This window comes from Neopelma chrysocephalum, unplaced genomic scaffold (assembly GCF_003984885.1).
Source record: "Neopelma chrysocephalum unplaced genomic scaffold, ASM398488v2 Primary Assembly neopelma1_44, whole genome shotgun sequence".
In the NCBI taxonomy this organism is placed as follows: domain Eukaryota; kingdom Metazoa; phylum Chordata; class Aves; order Passeriformes; family Pipridae; genus Neopelma; species Neopelma chrysocephalum.
In genome coordinates, this window is record NW_020897703.1 from 8,227,757 (window position 1) to 8,251,106 (window position 23,350).

General features: G+C 37.6%; 1 protein-coding gene across 8 annotated transcripts in view; it reads right to left on the bottom strand.

Annotated features, from left to right (window-relative positions):
• Positions 1 to 6,039: 6,039 nt before the first annotated feature.
• ADAM23 (ADAM metallopeptidase domain 23) overlaps positions 6,040 to 23,350 on the bottom strand; it is a 71,515-nt gene continuing 54,204 nt past the window's right edge. For 2 of the 8 annotated variants that reach the window (XM_027678313.1, XM_027678316.1), the window contains exons 25-26: positions 20,817 to 20,907; positions 6,040 to 9,294 (exon numbers count right to left, since the gene is read on the bottom strand). In XM_027678313.1, coding sequence (XP_027534114.1) covers positions 9,246 to 9,294; positions 20,817 to 20,907 — 140 coding nt within the window. In that variant the 3' untranslated portion in view covers positions 6,040 to 9,245. Of the gene's footprint in view, positions 9,295 to 13,288; positions 13,344 to 16,176; positions 16,272 to 20,816; positions 20,908 to 23,350 lie in introns of those variants that run through there. The other 6 variants (XM_027678311.1, XM_027678315.1, XM_027678317.1 and 3 more) reach the window with 4 other exon arrangements.

Here is a 23,350-nt window from a genome sequence, read left to right on the forward strand (position 1 = left end):
TGCAGATTTCTGCTTCCACTAGGTTTGAGGAACTGCAGCTCCTTATTAGAAGAGATCTATCCTACCTTAATAATGTGTTTCTCTCTCTCTCCCTGTCTACTGGCTGTTGTATGTGAGCAATTCTGTCACTAGGATCATATTTGGAGTGTTTCCCCAAGAGTAAACGTGGGTGACATTTGTCAGAAGTTTGAAGTGTCTTCATCATTGACACTTATTTAAATGAATTTGTGAAACAGGTAACACTTCTTGTGGCAAATGTATTTAACAAAAGCTTTGAAGAGGCATGTGGAACAGGTATTTTTGCAAGTGCAAGCTAAGCAATGTTGGTTAGAAAACTAATATATCTTTTTGGAAATGTAATTTGGTGAGATGTGACACTGTAAATGCAAATGACCTTTGTAAACAATGTGACCATATTTCTATCTAGACTAAAACATTCCAAGAAGATAATAAAAAACCCCTAAACTGATTAATATAGTATATTGAAAGTTAACTGTTCGTGTCCTGTGAACAGGTTATCTCACATTAGCCATTCAGTTAAAGAGCTTTTGATTAATTTTAGTGGCATCCTGGATATTTATATCCACACAACTATTACTTTTTGAAGTAAGGGGTTCATTGCCACTTGGGTGCTGGACTGATATCTCTGTGTTCCAGTCACTGGTTCTTCCTGATTCAGCCCTCCTCCTTCCTCACGTACTCACAGACAATGAAGAAACCCTTCTTACCTTCAGGCACTCCAGGCAGAAGGGAGAGTCACTCTGGGTATGTCACGGTTAAGAGTGGTTCAGTGATACGTGTTTTCATAAAACTGCCACTAACATCGAAGAAAGCACCGCTATTATGGGATCAGTTTCTCCCAGGGTGTTACAGCCAAATCCTCTGGGGAAGAAAAACGCTTTCACAGTGTGCTCTTTCCTGAAGGTGAGTAGGATTGCAATGTGATGTCTCCTACCTTTTATTGCTCTAAGGGTGTTTCTTTCCTGCCATGCCAGGGGACCAGCCAGGGAAGTGTGCCTGCCCTGCCACTGTCACAGTGGCCCCGCAGCACAGACACTCCCCTGGCAGCCAGGACCCAATGCTGGGAACCTGCACATTCAGATCCAAAGCCATTTGGGGAAAATAGTCTGCAAGAAGAAATTGGAGTGAGGACAGCAAATTACTTAGGGCCAAAAAGTAGGTCAGAGGAGATTCTGGAGAGTAACAAGAATATTCTGTCTCCTGTGAAAAGGGATGGTCTTGGGCGATCTGGCTTTTGTTGGTTACCTGTTCATTCTCAGATAGACCAGCAAACAATGTGCTTTACTGTATGTTCTGCTACTAGTTCTGGGCTAGGGTTCCTTGACACTTGTAAAGTACTTGTATCTCTAAACCACACTAATGCTACTACTGTTGTCAGAGGAAAATGTTTTTTTCTGTGCAAGATCTATCATGCATTATTTATGGGCAGGGAAATCTGTCTTCTTGAATGATTTTTCAGAGTGAACTAGTACAAGCTCTGTCATTTAGTATACTTAGATGAGACAAAATCCATATGTTTTCAGTAGGGAACAGTGTTGATAGAGGCAGATAGAGCATTGTTGGGTATTTTTAATTTAAAAAATCCATAACCCTTCATTTTTATGTATTTTTTAATAACTCAGACCACTCAGCTTTTGAAACTCCCTTTTTTATTTCACAAATGTACCCTTTGAAACCTATTCTCAAAAGGGATGCTACAAAAGTGATACTAGAGTGGAAATTCTATGTAGCAAGTTTATCTTTAAATTGGAGCTTCTAGAAAGACTGTAGTTTGATTTAACTAGGTCCTTTCTCTCCTATTATTAATTAGGCATAGCTAAAAAGCTGCCTATTTCACAAAGACTATAATTTATTTTTTTAATACCTGTGTGTATTAAAAAGGTGGTGTCTCAAACCTATCAGCCAAACAAGTCTGCCCAAAACCAGAGCTCCCTTAGCTTGCTGCTAAAGGTTACCTTTGAGTAAGACAGTTCCTGTCCCAGAGATCATATGTTTGAAGTGAAAAATGCCCAGCCAAATCAGAGGAAGGAAAACTGAAGCAAAAATATAACGGGACCTGAATCTTTTATCTACTTGTCCAGCCTTCTGATGCAACAGCACATGGACAGGATTCTGCTATGTAAGGGAATTGTATCTTCCTTTCTGCATATGAGGCAATTTTCAGTCTTGAGTTCAGGACCTCCTCATTACACAAAGGAGAACTTAAAATCTTTAATTTCCTGAAGCTTTTCAGTGAAGCTTTTCAGTGCTGGAGGGCACTATAATAGTTCCAGTTTCTTGGAACTGCTTTCTCATTGCACAGAAACCCTAGTCAAGCATGCATTATCTGTACACTATGTTATTGATAACAATTGTTAACAATATCTGTAAGAATAACTTCATAATGGAGCAAGTCTTGCAATAGCAATACAAAGTTCAGATGTGCCTGAAAGGAAATAGGGCAGAAATGACCAACTCCAAAGCTTGTTTGTGCACTTTGCATCCAAGTTCATTGTTGTGGCACCCTTAAGAGCAGGGCATGTTGACAAGGGAAAAGGTCTGTGGAGGAAATGGACGGTCAGAATATGTCAAATGCCAACATAAATATATGAATGGAGTACAGAGGTTTAGACTGTGGTTCTTGTATTTTAGAAGTAGCCGGAGCCCTCTCTTTGAAAGCACTGATGAAGACTGCTTAACATGACCATGAGCACTGCTACAGCAAGAACTGTACAGTCATTCTCTAATTATATAGTTTTTGGTGTGTTTTGGAGCAAACCAGACTGCTATAAATCATGTTTTGGGGAGAGGTCCTTGTTAGGGAGATAAACATCTCTGTTTACACTAAGCTGAAGAGATGAGTGTTAGCATATTTTTGTGACTGCACTACAGCTGAAATTCAGGCTTTGCCAAACTTAAGTGCTATAGAGAGGTGGAGCTTTAAGTGTCCACCGTGCTGCTGCCACACAGCCTGGCACACTGACTAGGGGAAAGGAGGGAGGTGTTGTGCCACTATGATCTGGGCACTTCCTTCAGCTTGACAGAAAAAGGTGCAATTCAGCACAACTCCCATTACCTTTGTGCAAGTGTCCTTGGACACTTTACTATGCTGAGTAAAAGCTGCAGGGTCCCAGGAAAATCAGCTGGTGCTGCAGGGAGGGGAAGAGGCATTTCTCTCTAAGAAAATACCTCTGCTGTTACAAGTACTGTGAATATTTGGTTGTGCTGCAGCTCCACAAGGCATCCAGATGCCCCATCGCCTGGATTAGACAGTAGGCATAGATCTGTTCAGGTTTCTGCAATACTAAATACTCCTTTCTTGTAACAGTAAAGCTTTTATGTACTGATTAGGAGTGTTTCACTGTGCTGTGAATCCATAGCATCCCAAGTAATATGTGTGTTAAAGAATCCCCTCTAAAGAGCAGATACATAGTAGATGTTTAAAACCTCAGCAACCCAAAGACCCAATCCAAGGAAAACTATCCTGAATTAATAAGGTCAGTGCTTATTCTATTTCAAGGCAAATTGTTAAATTTATATCTTGTATCTAACATGTGAGGGCAACACGCATAAGGATACTGATTCTTGTTTCCAATATGTACAAAATACTTTCAAAGGAATCAAACGGGGAAGCTGGGAGCTGTCAGTTGTTAGCCCAGTGATTCCTGCAACGTATATGGAACCAAGTTTAGCACAGCTGTCTTGAACTTACTATTTTAAAATTTATCTTAAAGCTTGCGCAAGTAGCACTAGGTTTGAATTATTTTGACACATTTCATTCTTGAGAATAAACTGGTTGCCGTCTCAGCTGGAGATAGGAAACCTGTCAAAAGTACTGTTTGTTTGTGTCATTATTCAGCTGGACGCTGCCCAGGTTAGACTGCAGAAAAGCAGGGTGTGTTTATGTGTGGGGACACTTCCCTTCTGCAGAAAAGGCAAAACAGATGTTATAAACCACAGCATATTATCAGTGTGTAATGTTAAGGAGTGTGTCATGCTTACACCTTGGTCACCAATTAAAATATAGTTTTAATGAACTCTCAACTTCTTGATGTAGTGCGGATGCAAACATATTGCTTCACAGTCTCTAAAATATATTCAAAGCCTTTAATAGCTGATCTGATGGCTGAGTAGATCTGTGAATGTATGAGATATATACATATAATCTTTCTGAGAACTGAACTTGGATCAGAAAATTTGCTCCGTCTTCTGCCTCTCCACAGTTCAGTGTCACATAACTGTGTGTATCCTGAAGAGGACCAAATCCCGGGTCAGAGCTACAGACTAAACCCAGTCCTTTGTGGGGGATGCTACTGGGAGACTGAGGCACTGGTTAGGTCAGTGCTGAGAGAACTGACCTGTTTCCCCTGGGGTTGTATGATGGATGCTGGGCACAGCTGCATCTTGCTTGCAAGAGCAAGTAAAAAGGATTTAGTTCCTTCATGCCTTGAGTTACCAGCTTTGATGGGGAAATTCTTATACTGGCTCAGAAAGTGCCACACTAAAGCATGGTCTGTTATAGTATTAGTGGTAAAGATGAGGGGTATCTTGTGACTTATGACAAAAACAAGATCTTTTAAAAGAAAATTTTAACAAGAACAAATTACAAGCTTACTACAAATTAGAGCATTCAGAATTATGCTACTCTCACAAGTTTGAGTTGTGGATGTTGCTGCTGGTCTGATGTGGAGTCCTTGTACTTACCTAGGGATCATGTCTCCTCTTGGGTTACATGCTCCCACAAAATAACTTAGACAACAGGCCAAAAAAACCATGTTTGCTGAGTTCTGAGCAATAAATCACTGCACTGAATTACATTATGTGTGGCTTCAAGATAATGTTTTTGAGACCTTTTGCTTTCAATAGTACCATTTTGAGCATCACTGCCGCTAAAATTCCTATTTACTTATTTTTTTCTTTAAGCTTTCCAAGGGTACTTAAACAGTCTCTGTGATACTACTGATGGATGATTCATTTTACATTAACTTTTCAGCTCACATGGGTAGGAATCTATTGTAAGTGCATTTAGGAAAAAAAAAAGGATTTTTTGGGTTTGTAAAAGATGGCTTGTTGTTGTATTGATTTTGTTCTTGATACTTAAATACCCCAGCATGATCACTCTTCAGTTTTTTGTGATGTAATTGTGAAAGTTTTCAAAAACAATTCTAAGAATTTTTTCTGGTAAAATCAAAAGTCGGTATTCATCTATCTCTATATTGCTTTTCTATTGATATGCTGCAAAAGACTTGACTCTTATTTTAAGGAATGGCTGTCTATTCTAATTATAGCCAAAACATTGCATGTTTGTATTGAGTTTATAGAAAAGTCCTAGATTCAAATGACAGGAAATAAAAGTGGATGATAGTGGATCCATTAATGAGAGTGTTCCCTTGCTCTATAGTTCTAAATGAGAAACATACTTTCATACATAACCTTGGGAGATATTAAGACAAAAGTGCATTTTGTTTTTGTTTCCCTGTCTGGAGCTGGAGAAAGCAAAACAATATCAGTAGTTATCTGGTAACTGTGACATGCATGCCTTTAGTTTTCCCAGGCTGGCGTCACTAGAGTTAGTCTGGAAAAAATCCAAAAAGGGAAGCTGAGTTTCATTCAGTAATCCATTGAAATGATGACCGTATAATCTGGTTATTATGATGTAATTATTTTTAAAATACTTTGAAGGCCTCATTTTAGACTCTTGTCATTATGTAATTCAGATTTTTGAGCTGCAAAAGGCTCGCCTCGATTTACAAATGCATCCAGGTCTCATTCAACTCAGTGACACCAGCAGCTGGGACTGAAGCAGGCCTGGCAAGCCCTGGGTGCCGATGCTCTGGTTCCATGCACGTTGGAAAGCCTGTGTGCAATGTCCTCTCGTAGACAGAACCTCGCTGTGAGATCCAACAGTGTTAGAGATCTTTGATAAAGGAAAACTCCAGTCAATTTCCGCTACCAGGTGATAATTCCTTGAACACAGAAATTAAATAAAACTGAGAGAATAAATACAGAAAAAAAATTTGAAAATTAAAAACTACTCCGTTCCACGTTCATGACATTTTTAATACTCATCTTGCTAATATGCAGAACAAGGACTATTGAATTTCCATTCATTAGCAGCCAACAGGATATGAATGAGTATTAACTTCAAACAGAAACTTGATTTATAACAACATCAAGTTGTGCACTTAAAAAAATAATTACAAATCATTTTAAAAAGGAAGAATAACAGTGGAAGCAGTAATGAATATAAAACATGACTGATTAGGCTTAAAACATAGCTTCAAGTATTCTATGGCATTTCCTCAGACATTTGTCTCATCTGTTTGTGCAATACCCATCTTTGCATAGTAAAGAAAAATTGGTTAAACTCCAGCCTTAAGTAATCTTTTTCTTTGAACATGCACCTATACAGCTGTTAATTTGCCTAGCAGACTTCTCTTTTAGGAGCATCAGATCAAATCATAAGATCATGCAGCAAACTGGAATGAGCTATACAGTTACCACAGTTTCTTGTCCAACTGAGTAGGTAAATAATGGAGCAAATGTAGAGTGGATGAAATGGAGGCAGAGTCAACCCAGTCTTCTTTTGATGACACTTTGCAATGAACAAAGTAACACTAAATGGATATGCACTTCCCAAAGCACAGCAAAGGTGGGATGTAGAAAATCAACACCTACCAAACCCAATTTTTTATCTACTGCCATGAGAAGCACTTCATCCAGTACCTACTCTGAGCTGTGTTGTCACTTGTGTTGTGCACACACAGGGCAGAAGGCGAATGTGTTCTTCCACGTACACACAATGGCTGATGAGTGAAGCATAAATTCAGTCAAGAAATTGTAAGTCCTATGAAAGGGCTGGTGTAAATAAAAAAGTTACTCCAGCACTGAACATATGTTCATAATAGTTGGGGACCACTGTGGTCTGATTTAAAACATCACATCACACACTAATGATGTTGTTTGTGAAATGCTTCTTCAAGGTTTATTACACAGGTAGTTTATGTATATCCAGTTGATTTTACTTATTTTAATTTTTGGTAACCACTAGTGTTTCTGTTGTGGGTTATGCTTGCTTTGGAAGCAGAACCCTAACAAAGTTGGATGTTATGAAGCAAAGCATTTTTAGATAACCATAATATAGTTGCAAGTATTTTTGGTTTGCCATCAAAGGATTGTCACTAATGTAATTTTGCTTGAAACCAGGCAGGAATTATTCAGAATAAGATTTATAATTCATAGTAATGTCAACTACCTGTGTGCAGCACCTTTAACTCATAATGTAGTTGTGTTAATGTGATTATGTTAAAGCTGATTAAAAAATTTAATAATAACTGTCAAGCAAAACAATATATTGTACCTCTCTTGTGAGACTGTTGAATTGAACATTATCATAATAAGAAAAATAACTGAAATGATGTTTTCTAAGTCACAGGAAATCTGCAGCATTTTCTTAATGTTTTGGCTCTTAAAGCTAACTTGGGTAATGGATTTCACTGAAAAAAGATGGAGTATGTAATGTAACTGGGCTTCTGTTGTTACTAATATTCAACTTTTAAATTAAAGCCAAAATTACAAAAGTCTTTAATTCTGATTATCAGACGCAGAAATTAAATTTTTAGGTCACTTCACTTACAATGACCAAATTACCTGTTTTAAGCCAAGATGCAAAGGATGAGCCAGACTGGACAGCTCTATACTTTTAGGGAGGCCTAGACATCTGCCCATACCTTTCTCAAGGCAGATGCAGCCAGGCTAGCCTGGTTCCTGGGGCACGGTACTGCTGCCCAGGACTTCTCTGCAAAAATCTGCTTGTATGCAAGGTGTATCTAAAAGTAATAACAACACACAACCCCCTGAACTTACATGGCATTCTGTACACGTTGTGATGGTAACTGGCTATCAGTAGCCAAGGGTCAAAGTATTAATCTTGCATTAAACTTTGAAAAGTGAGATGCATCAAAGAGATACAGGGAGTGAGTTAGAAATGTCAGTCACCTTTGCAAGTTGCTTTGAGTGGATGGGCAGAAGGCAAGAGAAGAATAACTCATTCCAAGCTTTTAACATTTTGTGAGTATTTTAAGGCTTATTTAAGTTTTTATTTTACAGGAAAAAAACTAGCTACACTTAAAAAAAAAAGAGCTTGGCACTTCTGTGATTATCTTGAGAGGGTGTTACTTATCCTATATTATGGAAAAGTCTGCATAACAGCCAAAAAAAGTAATCCAGACTTATAGTCAATACATAGATATGCATTTATACATTTTAATTGTTTTTGGTTTCAAGCATACAAACTTCAGATCACATCTGTTTGGTGTCAGAACTCCCTGCATCTGCATGCTATTTGCCTTTTTTTGAGCAAGCCCAGAACATCCGCTGTACAACATGCTACAGAAAAAAAGGGGAGAAAAAAAAACCCAAAACCAAACCCAACATCAAAAATAGATTTACATAAAGAATAGAACCTTTTTATATGGAAATTCTTTTCTCTTTTTTATATATATATATTTATATATAATCTGTGAAAATGATACATCAAAATCTTATTTCCATATTTACACTTTTTCTTTCTTGGAAAAATTCCATCCATCATTCACTAGCTTCCATAACTAACAGGAGACCAAAACAAGGTGGACAGTGAGCTCATGGAGCAGGGAACCCTCAAGTCCAGCAGCAGAATGCACTGCGTGGCTGGAAAAGCTATTGAAGCCTGGCACTGGCTTCCCAGTGGTTTGTATTTATTGGGCTGCAGATTTTGCTTGGGGTCAGCTTGCTAACTTGGTTGTTTGTATGTGAGCCATGCAGGTTACCCTTTCAAAATTAGCTCCTCATGCCACTGGAGTTTGATAAGAAAAAGGAAGTCATGCGAACTCAAGTGAAGTTAAGAGTGCCAGCAGGCTGGGAAAAGAATCTTCTGCTATTCCATTATTTTGGAGCAGTTCTCTTATTGCACTTGGTCTGTGTGTCTCCTTTGTTTGAGGAAAAAAAAACACCTGATTTTGAAACAGTTTGCTTGTAACACTTGTCAGTTAATGTTACCAAGAGAAAGGTGAATAGAGGAAGTATTTCCAACTTATCTCCAAAAAGGACAGTGTTCTACCAACTCACATTCCAATATCCCAATATTGTGTTTAGTCACTGTTTCTCAAGTTCTTCCTTACAGATTTAGTTCCTGTGCACCTACAGCAAAGACATCATACCCAAAATCCAGTAGTGCAAGAAACAGCTTTTTGAATGGCATCTCTTCAGATAGGGCCTTGTTGAGTTGGATCGAACCTTCGTTTTTTGACATTTCTTCCAGATTGCATCAAAAGGAGATGAGAACAGAAAAATGCAAGACATTAGTTAGATATAACAAGAACAAAGTCATTGCTAAGGTCATAGTAAAGTGAAAGGCTCACACTGAGACAGTTTAACCAGTAACTTTTCCAAGAACTATTTAAGGAATTTAGTTGCATGCTTTCTGCAGCATAATATCAAGTACTGGTTTCCTTATGCAGTTTAAAGATCATACTGGCATACAGAATACATTTATTTCCGTAGTACTTCAAGTGGTGCTCTAAATTTGTAGAAACTTTCAGCTCCCAGTAACACGTTTCCACTAAGCCAGGAATGCATTTGTACAACTGAAAAGAATGAGTCATAAGTGCCAGGACTGGAAATACGTCAGCCCATGGAGACCTGAGTTCTCAGAGCAAGTGCCCATCTCTGGCTACACCAGAATTTAGTTTATGTAATCCAGTGTGACAAAAAAGTGAGTGCCTCTGTGAGCTCTTACTGCACTATTGACCATAAGTGAATCTTAGTAAGGTGCAAAATATAGCAGAGACATTGCATTCGAAGGAGAGTGGACAGTTTTGTAAATTGTGTTATTAGAATTGAATGTTAACAGTGAACAGCAAGCTGGTGATATCCAATCTCCTGCGATGTTGATGTCCTATGTCAAACAGCAAGACATAAGGAAGCAACAACAAAAATTGGGTGCAACCTCCCCAGTATCTGGCTTTATGTGGGGCATCAAGCAAGGGGCTCATGCATTTAGTTTTAACATTGGGCATACACACCACTACCGCCACCAAACCAACATGCAAAAAATACAGAACAGGAATTCATAAATTCCCTGAAGATACAGACCAACCCCTGGATTTTCTATTTTCTGCAGCCCTGCTGACCACTACCACTGCTACAGTATTTATAAATATTCTATACACAAGGTTTGTCTGGTGGTTTTAAAGACTAATGGATATATGCAAAAACAACTTATTTTTGAAAAGTCTTCCAGAGGGTAGTGGTTCTTGGCAATCCTTTGTTTTGTTTTTTTTATTCCTTGGACACCTGTGCCTAGATTTTTGTAAGATACTTGTTTAAATACTGGGGGTTTCTGAAAGAAGATCACTGCATTCATCTTCCAGTCATTTCCTCTCCAGCAGTACTGTACTAATGCTCTTTTTGAATGAGGCTGACATTACTTCAATATCTCAATCCCTCCCCCTGTGTACTACAGGTAGATTTGAGGTGACCAAATTTTTTTTTCAGCCCAACTTGCAGAACTGCACAACAATAAGTATGAATATAATAGAACTTGGTTGAATGTGAGTTAAAGACTGCTGTGTGTCTGCTTGTCCTGCCAGTTTCAATGGGAAAAAGATGTGTCTGGTTCTCTTCCCCCTCCCCCCTTTTTAAAAGCTGTCTAGCATACCTGAATTCAAGCACTACCCATCAACAACTAACTAGTCAGTCCTTTTAAATCAACAACATATGTGAAAAATCCAGATGATGTAACTTGTCCTCCTACTCTATGGAAAGTATCATATTCCAGTTTGCTTGAAGAGGATGTCATTAGAATAGATGCTGAATTATGTTCTGTTACCTGAGCTTATTTTAATTGAATAAATGGACTTTATAAGTCTAAGAACAAGGTGCGGAGGACAGATGCTATGCTAGTTTCCCAGTACAACTCTGTAACAAAACTCTGTCTTTTATCCTATCAATTCTTTTTTAATCTCACATCTCCACAAGTGCAGTATTCCAGCACAAACCTCACTGTGCATTCTGTGTCCAAACCATATATTTACTCATTTCCTAGTTTTATTCTGCAGAAATACAGAGTTTGAGGAATAAGATACTGACCAAAACCACTGCCTTTCTTCACTTAGGATATTCTGCTAACAATGTTATATGAGAAAGAAACATGTGAAGAACTAGAATAAGAGCCTGAAATATGGAACATGAGATACAGTGTCAATAAGGGAACATAGTACAAAGCTTTAACAAGAACCTGCCACATCTCTGTACTGTGATTGTAGCACTTCAGGGGTAGGCAGTCAGGTGTTACCCTGCAGGAATCCAAATTCTATTCTGATTCCCTGACCTGCTTTAACAACTTTGTCCCAAATTATCAACCATTATAACACTAAAAGGAAGACAGTAGTCTTATTTACTTAAATTGCCAGATAGTACAAGTTTCTCTCTTTCCCAAGAAAATTACAATAAAAGGAAACTCAGTAAGTACCAGGTCCTGGATATTTGCACCTCTTTATAGCTACATGTTATAGTACTGCAATGTTCCTTCCAGTATGCTTCAGTTAAAAGATAACTGGGGCAGAAGAGTCCTCTGTAGGAGGACATATAGGAGAATGATGCTGCTTCCTAATTCTTTGATGGTTTATGTGGAAGATCTTAGAACATAAACTTATTTTTTGCATTTAGAGTTTTAATGCCTCTAAATAATGAGGGTCAGCCTTTCAGTCTGTAATCCAACTAGGAAAAGAGTCTCTAACACAAAGAAAATTATAGGTGATTCTTAATCAAAAAAGCACACCATGGTACAGCACATCACTGCCTTTCTAACATGGTCATCTTTACAAACAAAAAATATTTCAGAAAAGAAAAACTGGTTTCAAAAAAGGCTGAATATATCTAAGAAATACCTTGCTGCAATCTGATGTGGGTTTTTTGTGCAGCTAACTGGGAATGTGGTCACAAAGTACGTTACTTGCAAATGTATGCCTTTGTGATCACATAAATACAAAGCTTTATTTAAGTATTTAAAGATTTATCCAAACCCAGTATTTTAACCACTTCAACTAGCTAATGTTTTCATAGGCATTCATAAATCATGGTTCAAATGTTGAAGAGCTTAAATAAATGAACTTATGCTACAAAACTGATTCAAATTAACAGAATGAGGGACTAAAATTAGCAACTTAAAATAAGACGTTGACCTTCTGTTTATTCTAGTAGATTGGAAAAAAAGTGAGAAAATACCTCACATTTGATTCTAATGCTGACATCTGTGTAGTGATGACTATGGCCTATGATTCATATTGATGGTAATGCTGGTAAGGGACCACAACCTCTTTCCTCACAATGTTGCTGCCAGCATTTCACTGCCTTATCTTGTGGAAACCCTTGGGGTTTAAATGCAACTGCACAGACCAGTTAAACCTTGGCATCTGTTATATCTGGGTAAGTCTTTGGTTCCTCCATTAAAGGAACAGAAAACCCTTTGGCTCTTCAGCTAAGAACAATTGCTGGAAATAGAATTGTGCCTTCAATCAATTCTCTATCTGCTGCTTTTGTATTCTGTTATAAGAGGCAGCTTTTCATGTGCATTGCCACGTCGCTTTTACTAGCATTGCCTGTTGGTGGTGTTGTTTTGTTACCAGAATTGCTTTAACACTGTTAATGTCAGTAACAAAAGCATTAATTAGCTTATATTATTGCAGTAGCTCAGCAGAAGTCAGTGAATATATGCTAGAAATAAAAAGTGTAGGCCCCTGAGCTACTCTAATGGTAAAAGTATCCTTCCTATATTAAACACTATATACCGAAACCTTGCACAGACTTGCTACACCAAAATTAACTTCACATTTCATGAACGCTGTACTTCTGCACGTTACCTGGCAGAGTTCAGGTAGCAACAGGTAGGACTCCCTTACTGCTATCTAAACACGAACAGTTTTAAAAGTACTATGCAAGGCTCATCTGAAGTAAAATCTACTTAACGAGGTTTCCACACACAGTCGTTAACTCTAAGCCACCTGAAATGTGTAATGAGGCTCTGTGCCTCCTCAGAAATGTCATTCATTTTTTCTTTCCTATTCTGTCCACACATTAACTTGATGACAAAAACTAACCTCAGATTCACTCTTGAAACTGGATGTTGTTCGTTGATTTGTTTTTACTTTGTTTCTCCAAACTTGCATCAAGCCTTCTTTTACACTTCCCCTCCAACCCCCACCCCCCTCTCAGTTCATGAACAAAGTTTTGCTTAGTTGCAGCTTACGTTTGATATGGACTTGACACCACAGTACCGTATGTTCATATGAACATCTGATAACCTGTGAAACAGAAATCACATCTCCCAGTTTGTAAAGCATTAGCTACCTTCTCTCATATTTGCTGAGACTAAACATATCACTTGCTTAAAAAGGTAAAGTTAAAATCCCTCTTTATTACGCTCATCTGTCCCTCCAGATCTATCTGAAGCCAAGTATCAGGGGGTCTACATATGCTAGCCCTCTTTTGTGTATAAACCAAAAAGCCTTTTCAATTCCCCTCTGACCCCCAGAAGAAACATGCACTTCAAGCTGTGAGCTAGGCCAGGCCAGTGTATTTGAGGTTCTGCTACAGAATAAACAGTTGTATCTTGCTCTTGTGAGAATAAGAGCTTCAGGATGCATTTCCAATACAGATGATCTATAGGGACAGCAAGCTTCTTCATTTGGGCTAACGAATGACACCAGGATGCAAAGCTGAACACTTTTGAGAGCAGTTTGAGAGGTGTGGAACACAAAGAAGAAATGATCAATGACATACTGTATTGTTTCAGACATGGAGGGATTCTTTTGCTGATCTGTGTTCATCCACGTTGGAGCTGTGTCCGCAGCCAGCCTGCTCACAGCTGTGGACAGGGGCTGCAGCTCTGATGCATGAGAGCAAAGGTGGTCAGGACACAAGATGGCTTGGAAAGATTCAGAGGAAGAAACTGACTACATTTCTTTTCTATTTTAATGACATGTATTATGTTTTCGACAAACTACCTTGTGCAATACAAATGTATTATTTAGGGATGAGCACTCTGTTTCTGCAAAGTCTATGAGTTGCTGAGTAATAGACATACGTCTCTTACAGCAGAAAACTCATCCAAAAATATAAGCTGACATTTATTTTTTCCAACAAAATTTAGCTTGGTTAATTCCCACAGGAACTCACAATATCCGTGTTTCTAATATTAGTGCTTTAAAGGTGCATGCATTGTTGTTCTTAATATACCAAAAATTTTAATAGAAATATTAATGCAAGCCTTGCAGAAAATGTGGCTGTATTTATTAAAAAATATAATTGCAGTGAAGCGCAGGGGAAAAAAACCCTCTGTTCTGCAACTTACTGAAATTTTTATGTATTGTTTATATGCTCCATTTACATTAAAAGACAACTAAATTATTTTACTGTTTATAAATATGGAAAATCTCAGCCATATGAGATACAGTGCAAAAGATATAGGACTACCTTGTTTAGAGCTGCCCTGCAGTAACTTCTAAATACTGGAAGCTGACCTAGTGGTATTTATTGTACAAATAAGTGGATTGGATTTATTTAACTAAGAAGACGTACGAGAAAACAAAACCAAACCTCAACCACAACAACAAACCCAGCAGCTGAAGGTAAGTCTATAGTCAGAACTAAAAAAGCTTTTGAAGATCATACACCCATGCTTACAGATGGATGTTTTGGTGCATTTTGTATTTATTCTTTTCTTACTAAAACAAAGGAGAAGCAATGAATCCCAGGGCTGCTGCATGCAGCGCTGCAGCTCTTGCCAGTGTCAACTGGAAGCACAGAGAATGTTACTTCCCTCAGAGCAAGCACTTGGAGAAAAATGAATGAGGCAGGTGCTGGGTCTTTCTGAGAACACCGACAGTGGCAGGCAGTGTAAGAGGGAGTAACTGCCTTGTCCAGGAGACAGGACAAAGCCTGTTTGCTGTTTTCAGCAGGGCTGAATGAGATTTTGAAGTATTTTGCTTCTACATGCATGCTTAATTAAGGCCAGCTGAACCTTTGAAAATATAAGAGTTTAAATTAGAAGTAAACATTTTCAGGTGACTTTTTGAAAGTGAATTACCAGATAAATATGACCTGATCACTAGATTCTACTTTGATAGTGGCCTTAATCAATTAGGGAGTAATTTTTTTCTTCTCAACTCAGACTATTCGTATGAAATATGAATAGAGACCATATAAAAAATTTTTTAATTATTTTAAAAACCTCCTTGAAGAATTATGGTTTATTGTTTGATCATGGCTTAATTTTGATTCATGTTATTGAATAGAAATAGCAACTTGAAATGCCATGAGAAATTACTTGTGCTTAATACTTCCATGATTTGTAAGGTTATAAAGTGAGATCCTTTTTACTAAATATGGACCATGCATGGAGGTAGACTGGACCCTACAAAAAAGGCAAGAATTAAATACCTTTGTACAAGACTCTCTTTTTGCTTTAACAGTCACAAGCAGAATGACTGGTATGTTACTCCTCATAGTTATAAAACACACTGGACTAGAAATGGGAGAGAAATGCTGTCATTTTTCTGGAAACAGCTCAAGATTTCAAAATGTTCTCTCTACACTTGATTTTTTTTTTTTTGAAGTGTACTGAGAATAAAAAAATAATAACCACAAAAAAGTTAGCTCTGGTACATTGAGTCAACACATTTGTTGCTGAAAACTACTCTGCTACTGCCACTACTGACCATTGACATGACATCTTTAATTATGGAAAAGTTGAGCAGTTTGAAAGTACTACTGCATTCAAAAGAAACATGTATCTTTTGGGGGTTTTTAACCAGTGCAGTCAGCTTCTGAGAACAACACTACTAACTGGAGGTGAAAAAAAGACCTTGCTTCCTAAATCTTAGCTGAGTTAATGAAAATTAAATTAATTATTTTATTGTTGTTCAACTTTGCACCCTGATAACATCTGCTATTTTCAAATCCATTTCCTCCTCTTGTTCAGTGTGTGTGTGTAGTTTTTTTTCTTGTTTAAAGCAGTTTGTTAGAGTTTGGGGGACGGGCTTAACTTGGAAATCTTGTAGCAGGAACTCAAAATTTAGTGATGTAAGCCAGAAATAGAAATGCCATAGCCACCGAAGAGAAGACATGCGGCATTGCTTACTTAAAGCCCCATCCTGTCCCCCCAAGGACAATAGCTGCTACCAGGATGGCACCAGCGATGGAGCCTATTATAAGATTGGTGGCACTAGGACCTGTGACAAAGGATTATGGTAAGACAGACATAAGAACCAACGACTTTATTCACATCATGTGAAGCATCTGAAGGGTAGTCAAACAATTCAAGGAATATAGACAGCACACAAGGTGATGCCTCTAGACAATCTCAACAAGCCCAACTTAACTTACTCTTCTTTAACAATAGGAATGAACAAAGCTATTGGTCTCTGCATTGTGCTATGCTGACTTCTACTAAAGATAAAAATCTAGTATTAGTGAATTCCATTGTAACTTACTCCATTATCTGTGAACGAACAGTCAGCTGAGGACACTAAGATATTTGTGAATAATCCCTTAACTTAAAGGAAGAAGTATGAATGCTGTATGTTTTAAGACTGCAGCAAATAAGAAAGGAAAAAAAAATCAAAAAGCCCTGTCTTTTTCATGGAGCTTCTGAAAGGTGTAGATTTTTTAATTTGAGCTGAGAGCATTCAGCACCACTTGCTAATCATAATCCAGACTCCCTACGGTTACATCAATGCTAAATTTACAAACAATTGTTTGACAAAAGCAAAGGACTATATAATAGGGAACAAATGTTTAAATAAAAGCTGTATTCCTCCTAAGATTTCCAAACATCAAAGCATCTCTTCATTGTCCTCAAGAAGGTACTAAACAACAAAGTGGGGAAGGGTGGAGCAGGAAAAAAGAGCAACAAAAAGAAGCTGCACAAAATATGTTCGTGCAATTTTCTGAAGAGGGCAAGAGACCACCTAAATAAGATATTAATAATTGACCCTTAAGTGCTCTACTTACATAGGGCAGAGGAAAACTGATAATAAGCTTGAGTAACATTTTAATTGCTCTGTACCAAAACCTCCTATCACGCAGTTTTTGATGTAAAGCTAATTGCATCTGAACTCAAGGCAAAAGGAAACCAACTCAACAGTTCTTCTGCAGTATATTGTACACTTTTTGTTTAAACATTTACGTTTTCAGGAATAGCTTTCAGAAACAGTTCTTACCTCCTATCTCAGTCTCCCCAAACCAACACTTCTACACAGCAATGAAAATTTTCCTAATTAATTATTCTGAAACCGAGTTTGGAAAACTGTCAGACAGCTAACATAAGGAAGAAAGAGGAGCAGCCAGAGATCAGCAAAGAAAGAGCAAGGGCAGCTGCAACAACTGAAAGTTTTAAGCTGTTAGGTCGGTATCACAAAACCTCCTGCCCAGTCCCACACACTACAAAAGCACTTGTCACAAGTCTTAAAATTTACTGCAGCAACCTAACTTCATTGCATCCATTACATGTTTCCCACATCAGTGCTTCTGGAGATCTGATTAGCTAAAAGAAACCAAGTTTTAAAAATTGCTTCCTGCAGTTCCTATACAAAGAATATTCAGGAATAGGAACAAAATACTTGGACTGAAATGAAATATAGTGAGCTTTACAGATGAGCAGTGCACAAATTTGACAACGAAAATTAAAAGGTAATTTTTCACAATTTGGAAGAATGTATCTTATTTGAACTTACCTTTAAAGTCACACCTGACTCAAATCAACAGGAGTGACCATGGTGGAGGGTAAGTGCCATTCCACAGGCATTATAGTCCCAACTAAGGCTTGCTTGCAACAGCAGTCTAATGAGCCTAATGAGCTACTGTGTCTAACTGAGATCTGGTGTTTACTCTGGATTTTATCAAATGATTTCACACAACAAAAGACTGAAAACATCGCAAGTACTTTATCTGTAATAGATTTTATAAGCCTTGAAAAATTCTAAAGCTGATTTCTTTCTAGCCATAGAATGCTATCTTCCCACAAAGAGGTACAAAGATTAACTGATAGTAACAAAGTCATAACTTAACTTAGATAAAGAAGTGCCAAATCACCACTTTTTACATCTCTCATTCTCACTATGTTTCCTGATTGTTAAATGTCAAGGGGTGTGGAGGGAGAGGGTGTGTATCCATTTCATAGTGCACATCTATTCACCAAACAGCAGTTTGTTCTTTCAATACAGAAAATCAATATTGGTTTTGTTTACTATAAATACGGAAGAATTCAATCAAAATTTAAACAGAAGAGGATAATATACAAACCAGTTAGGTTCAGTTAATGGAAAAGTATAAATATAAAAATGTATATAAATATATAAGCTGGTAGAATAGGTATGATGACTAAAACAGCAACCACTTGTTTCTGAGAACAGAGTCCTCCCAACTGCTGAATTCCAGTTTGAAAACACAGATTTAAGAGGATCACTGGCAAGTTGTTTTAAGACCACAATGGACTGGGCACATAAAAGTACTTACAATGGGACTACTTTTACATGTTATACTTCACCTTAAAGTTCTATGCCTTATGTTTTACTAGGCATTATCAAAAAATTGTATTATTACTAAACCAGAATTTTTCTACCAGTAAAGTGACATTTATGAAGAAAGTATAAATCCATATGTTTCAGCTCAATAAGCCTCTCTAGTCACTGAACTCCGATGCTTGACAGGAAACCAGAAGTATGAGGAAGGTTTTAATAACCACCATACTGTGGGGTCATTTTTCATCCAGACTATGACAAGATGCAATACTTGGGTACATTTGTTCTTTCCACCATACTACTGCTATAATCTACAGACACAGATTTTTCAGGAGGAAGCTCCTGCACAACACCTGGCACACCACCTTTTCCTGCAAAGCACTACCTGCTCTGGCATGGCTATTTGTACCATCCCAGGTCATATTTTAGGACCCCGATACAAACCCTACTGAAGGTGTTAAAAACAGAACACACCTATAATTTCAGTAGACTTCAGACTATTCCCTAAGTCTTCATCATCGTCAGCTAGATTCTACAAGAATTAATATACACTGCTTTGAAACTCTGCTATTATTAGAAGTTAAAGCTATTTCAGCACTTCAAACAAAGGTTTACAATTTGCAAGTGAAGTGTTGAGGAAGGAGGAAGAAGGGCAGGACCTGGCACCAGGTTGTGCTTGATGAACACACCCTCCGCTGCAGCCACTGATGGTAACAGCCACCAGGGACTGAAGGGTATTAGGAAAAGAGAGGGAATTTGGATTCCCCATGTGCTTTCTGTAAACCAAACAAAAAGTAGCAGTGGCTTGCCTTGAATGTACATTTGTATCTGAAGGAACCAGAGACCAGAGAAAGATTGATGGGATGCAGGAAAGAAGAATGGACAGAAACACAAAGAATGAGTCAGGTAATGAGTGATAAGAGCAAAGATGAAGAAAAGCTGGACTTAGTGTAGAACAATACAGGAGCAAGAACAAATGGTCAGGGACATTGGTCAGAGATGAGTGGCTTCAGACAGCAGGTAAGGGGAGAGAAAAACAGAAGGGTACAAGGCAGAATGTAAGCAAAAGGCAAGTGGTCCTCAACCTGTAGGTAAATTTTCTCCTTCCAAATCTGTGTCCCAAACCTCTACAACCTTAACAGTTGTCAGTTTTTAGCAAAAAGCTGTAAAACCCACCAGTAAAACACAGATCTAATCTTTCTCAAGCAAATAATCTATTACCTTCTTCCTTCTATTTGTTTTCTATTAGTTGTCCTCTCTGAACACAAAGGTCTCTACTCTTCTGAGAATCCGAGATGAGTTTCATGTACCAGACAGGTTCCTAGGGCTGTGAACTCAGCATGTGAACACAAAATGCTGCCTTGCCAGACTAGAATTGTACATGCATGCCTTTTCACACAGCTTGTTTAGAAATCAGACTGTCCTGTCATGAGTTCCCCTTCAGAGAGGTGCCACTGCCACATGACAGATGTAACATATAGTACTGGAAACCTGGTGAAGTTGGAATTCTCAGAGGAGCAAAATAACACCGCTTTAAGCTGTAGTTTGTACAGTGAACGCAGAATGAAGGGAGCTCTTACATGGGCCTTTTTATGCATGTGTGTATATATATAAACAAAATTTGTATAAATCATAGCCATTGTTAAAATGGAGGTAGGGGGATAATACTTAAGGTTACAGTTTCCTAAAACTATGAAAAGACAACAAAAATTGCTCATATATATTGTGTATATGTGAATATTATACTTCAGCACTGTGCTATCTTCGGGTAACAGGTTCCTAGCAACAGAATTTTCAGAAGCTTTACTGTAAGACTAGCTGTCTGTATGACTACCATCAGCTTTCATCTGCCTAGCTTATCATTAGACTGAAAGCCCCACAGACTGTAATAAACAATTTCTGCATTTTATGAAATAGTCCACATTACTCAGTCTGTTTTGTGAAATAATCACGAAATTCCATTTTTTCTCCATTATTTTTGTAATTTGGTGTAATGGAAACATTTAGACACTTAGTTTTATGGTGACAATGTAAAAAATTCACAAACTTATTGTTTTATGCCCCACATTGTCCCAGACAGGAGAAGGTTCAACACTGCATGAGCAAACCACATGACACGGACACAGTCAAATCACAGGACAAATACGGTCACCACATGACAAAGCTAACGGGGTCATACACAGAGGGCTCAGGTGCATACGGTTACCTCACAAACTAGGCACCAAACATAAAACTCAAACTAAGAAAAATGCTTACTCTATTCCCCACCCTGTGCCTCCAAAAATCACCCCCAAGGCCAGAATGGTCCCTGCCACTGCACCTATTAGCCTGTTAGCGGCCATGCTCACTGTGTGGAGGGAAAAGGGAAGATTTTTTAAGGAAATTATCACATATATGTCTGAAATGAAAACATGAAACAATTCCTCAAAGGAATACTTTATGCTATAATCCACTGTTTGGATAAACAATTCAAATCTCCTCACAAACCTTTATTTACCAAATACTGCAGCTTTAAAAATTCTGAAATGACATATTTGGTTTCCTTTGAATGTTTGCAAATATTTCAATGAGAAGTTTTCCTGTAAATGAAAGACTATTCCATTTACTGTTGTGATTCTATTATTTATTTAAAAGAGGAACATCCTCAACCTACTGCTTATTTATAACAACCAAAATGTAAATAAATTACCAATAAGAAAACTTCCTTTTGATCACCAGAAACTTACTGTATCCACAATATTACTAAGCAAATGAAAACTGTTCGGAAACAGTTCCACTGCAGGGAAAAAAACCCAAACACAACTTTGAAATTCATTTCTTTACTAGATAGTAATATTTTCCTTTGTTACCTCATTTATTAATAGGACTCGCTATTTATCTATATGATCTAAAGACAGACAACATCTTTTAAAAGCAAAAACCTACCTTAGAAACACGCTTCAGGTTACACTCTGGAAATTCTGATATGTTCAGGTAGTCTCTCTTAAGACATTAAGGCCTTATTTTTAATTTTTAAGGATATTTGTTTGAGAAAAAACATCTGTACATTTCCTATGTTAGAGATTAAAAGTTTGATAGATTCATTGACTCACAATAGACCACAAGCAAGCAGCTGAATTCCCTATCCAATGGGAACTTTTCCAAGGGACAAAAACTTTATAGATTTCATGCTGAATGAAGTCTGTTTTGAAATGCTTTGGGTAATTTTCTTCCAAAATTTTCTTCCAAAAGTTTCATAAATATACACACACAAACACACACACACACACTTGAGACATAAGTTTTATACTAAAATAAAACTACTCCACTAGTCAAATAAAGGACTAATTCTGCAAATTAAATGGTAAAGGAAGAATCTCGTGTGCCAGTACTCTAAAGTAACTCAAAGTTTCTGCAGTAACCAAAAACTAACAGCAAGAACTCTTTGTCTTCCCCAAACTGCTAAATGCTGTGTACATCTGCTAGTACAGGATACAGTAGGTTGCTGAGTTTAGAATAATTCAAGGGTCATGTATTAACAGCGACATAATAATAAGGACCACTAATTTTTTTAATCCTGAAATAGAAAATGGAGCCAAAAAGCAATTGATGGATGATGGAAAAATCTGAAAAGTGCAGCAGAAGTAGCAGCCAATTGTCAGTTATCATAATAATATATAAATAATTAGCAATACTTCCTAACTATACATGTTCTAATTGTAGTAAGAAAAATGCTTGGATTTATGGTGTGAAAAATCTTAAACCTATTAGGTTTTAATTTTCACATCATGAGTGTTTCATTTCTGAAACATAACAAAATTCAAACTTATGGCTAAGGAAAAACTAGTATTTTGGTTTCTGTCTCAGATTTGTAAACTGGCATATGACAAAGGGAGTAATAAGGGGAAAAAAGTTAATGGAAACTACTTGAGTATGTTGGATCTTTACAACAGACAAAAGTATTCTTGAATTCTTCTGAAATCTTCTCACAAAGGAATTTCCTCTATAAGCACGCAGAAAGAAATCACAGTAGCTCTGTTAGTGTTCAGGGTCCTAAATTCATTTCTAGGGGATTTAACATCAATAAATTACTCTAACAATATAAGAAATATAATCCATCTTTTGAGATCATTGAGCCACCTTGTACAAAAGCATAGTCTGCCTTTTCGCAGAGGAATTCGTTAAAAAATGCAGTCTAAATGTTGTCTGTACCTACTGGCAGAATTCCATGCACATACTATTCATTTAAGGCTTTTGCCCAGTATATTTCAGCATTGATGTATTAATTTTCACACAGGCATTTCCATTCTGAACTAGAGGAGTTAATCTGGCTTACAATAACATAACCAAGGTAAGCATACCTCCTGTGTTGCCCTTCCTACAGACCTTTTTAAAGAGAAGGGAATTAATTCTTACCTACAGGATTTGGAAACGAGCAAAATAAAAATCACGTACTCTCTCAGTGTCACAGCTGTAAATGCTGCTCTCCTCATCCACACACAGAGAGAACTGAACAGCTCTATAGTGCTGGTCTCCATAATTTTTTTAAGACTGTAAGCAGCGTTCTACACTCAGGAAGGTTTTTAGGGGAAGTGGAATGACAAGTAGCTGCGTAAGGCAGGGTGCAAAACAGGCAGCTACACTGAACAGTGGTGGGATTAGAAATCCAGGAAGCACCTGTACAGATTCCCTCATACAAATCTGGACTGTTCAAGAGAGCCTCCTTCACAATAGCAATTTGTTTTAAGACTATATCTTCAACAGTTCTTGGTAAAGGTTTACTGGAACCATTCTGCTAAAGGGCAACAGGA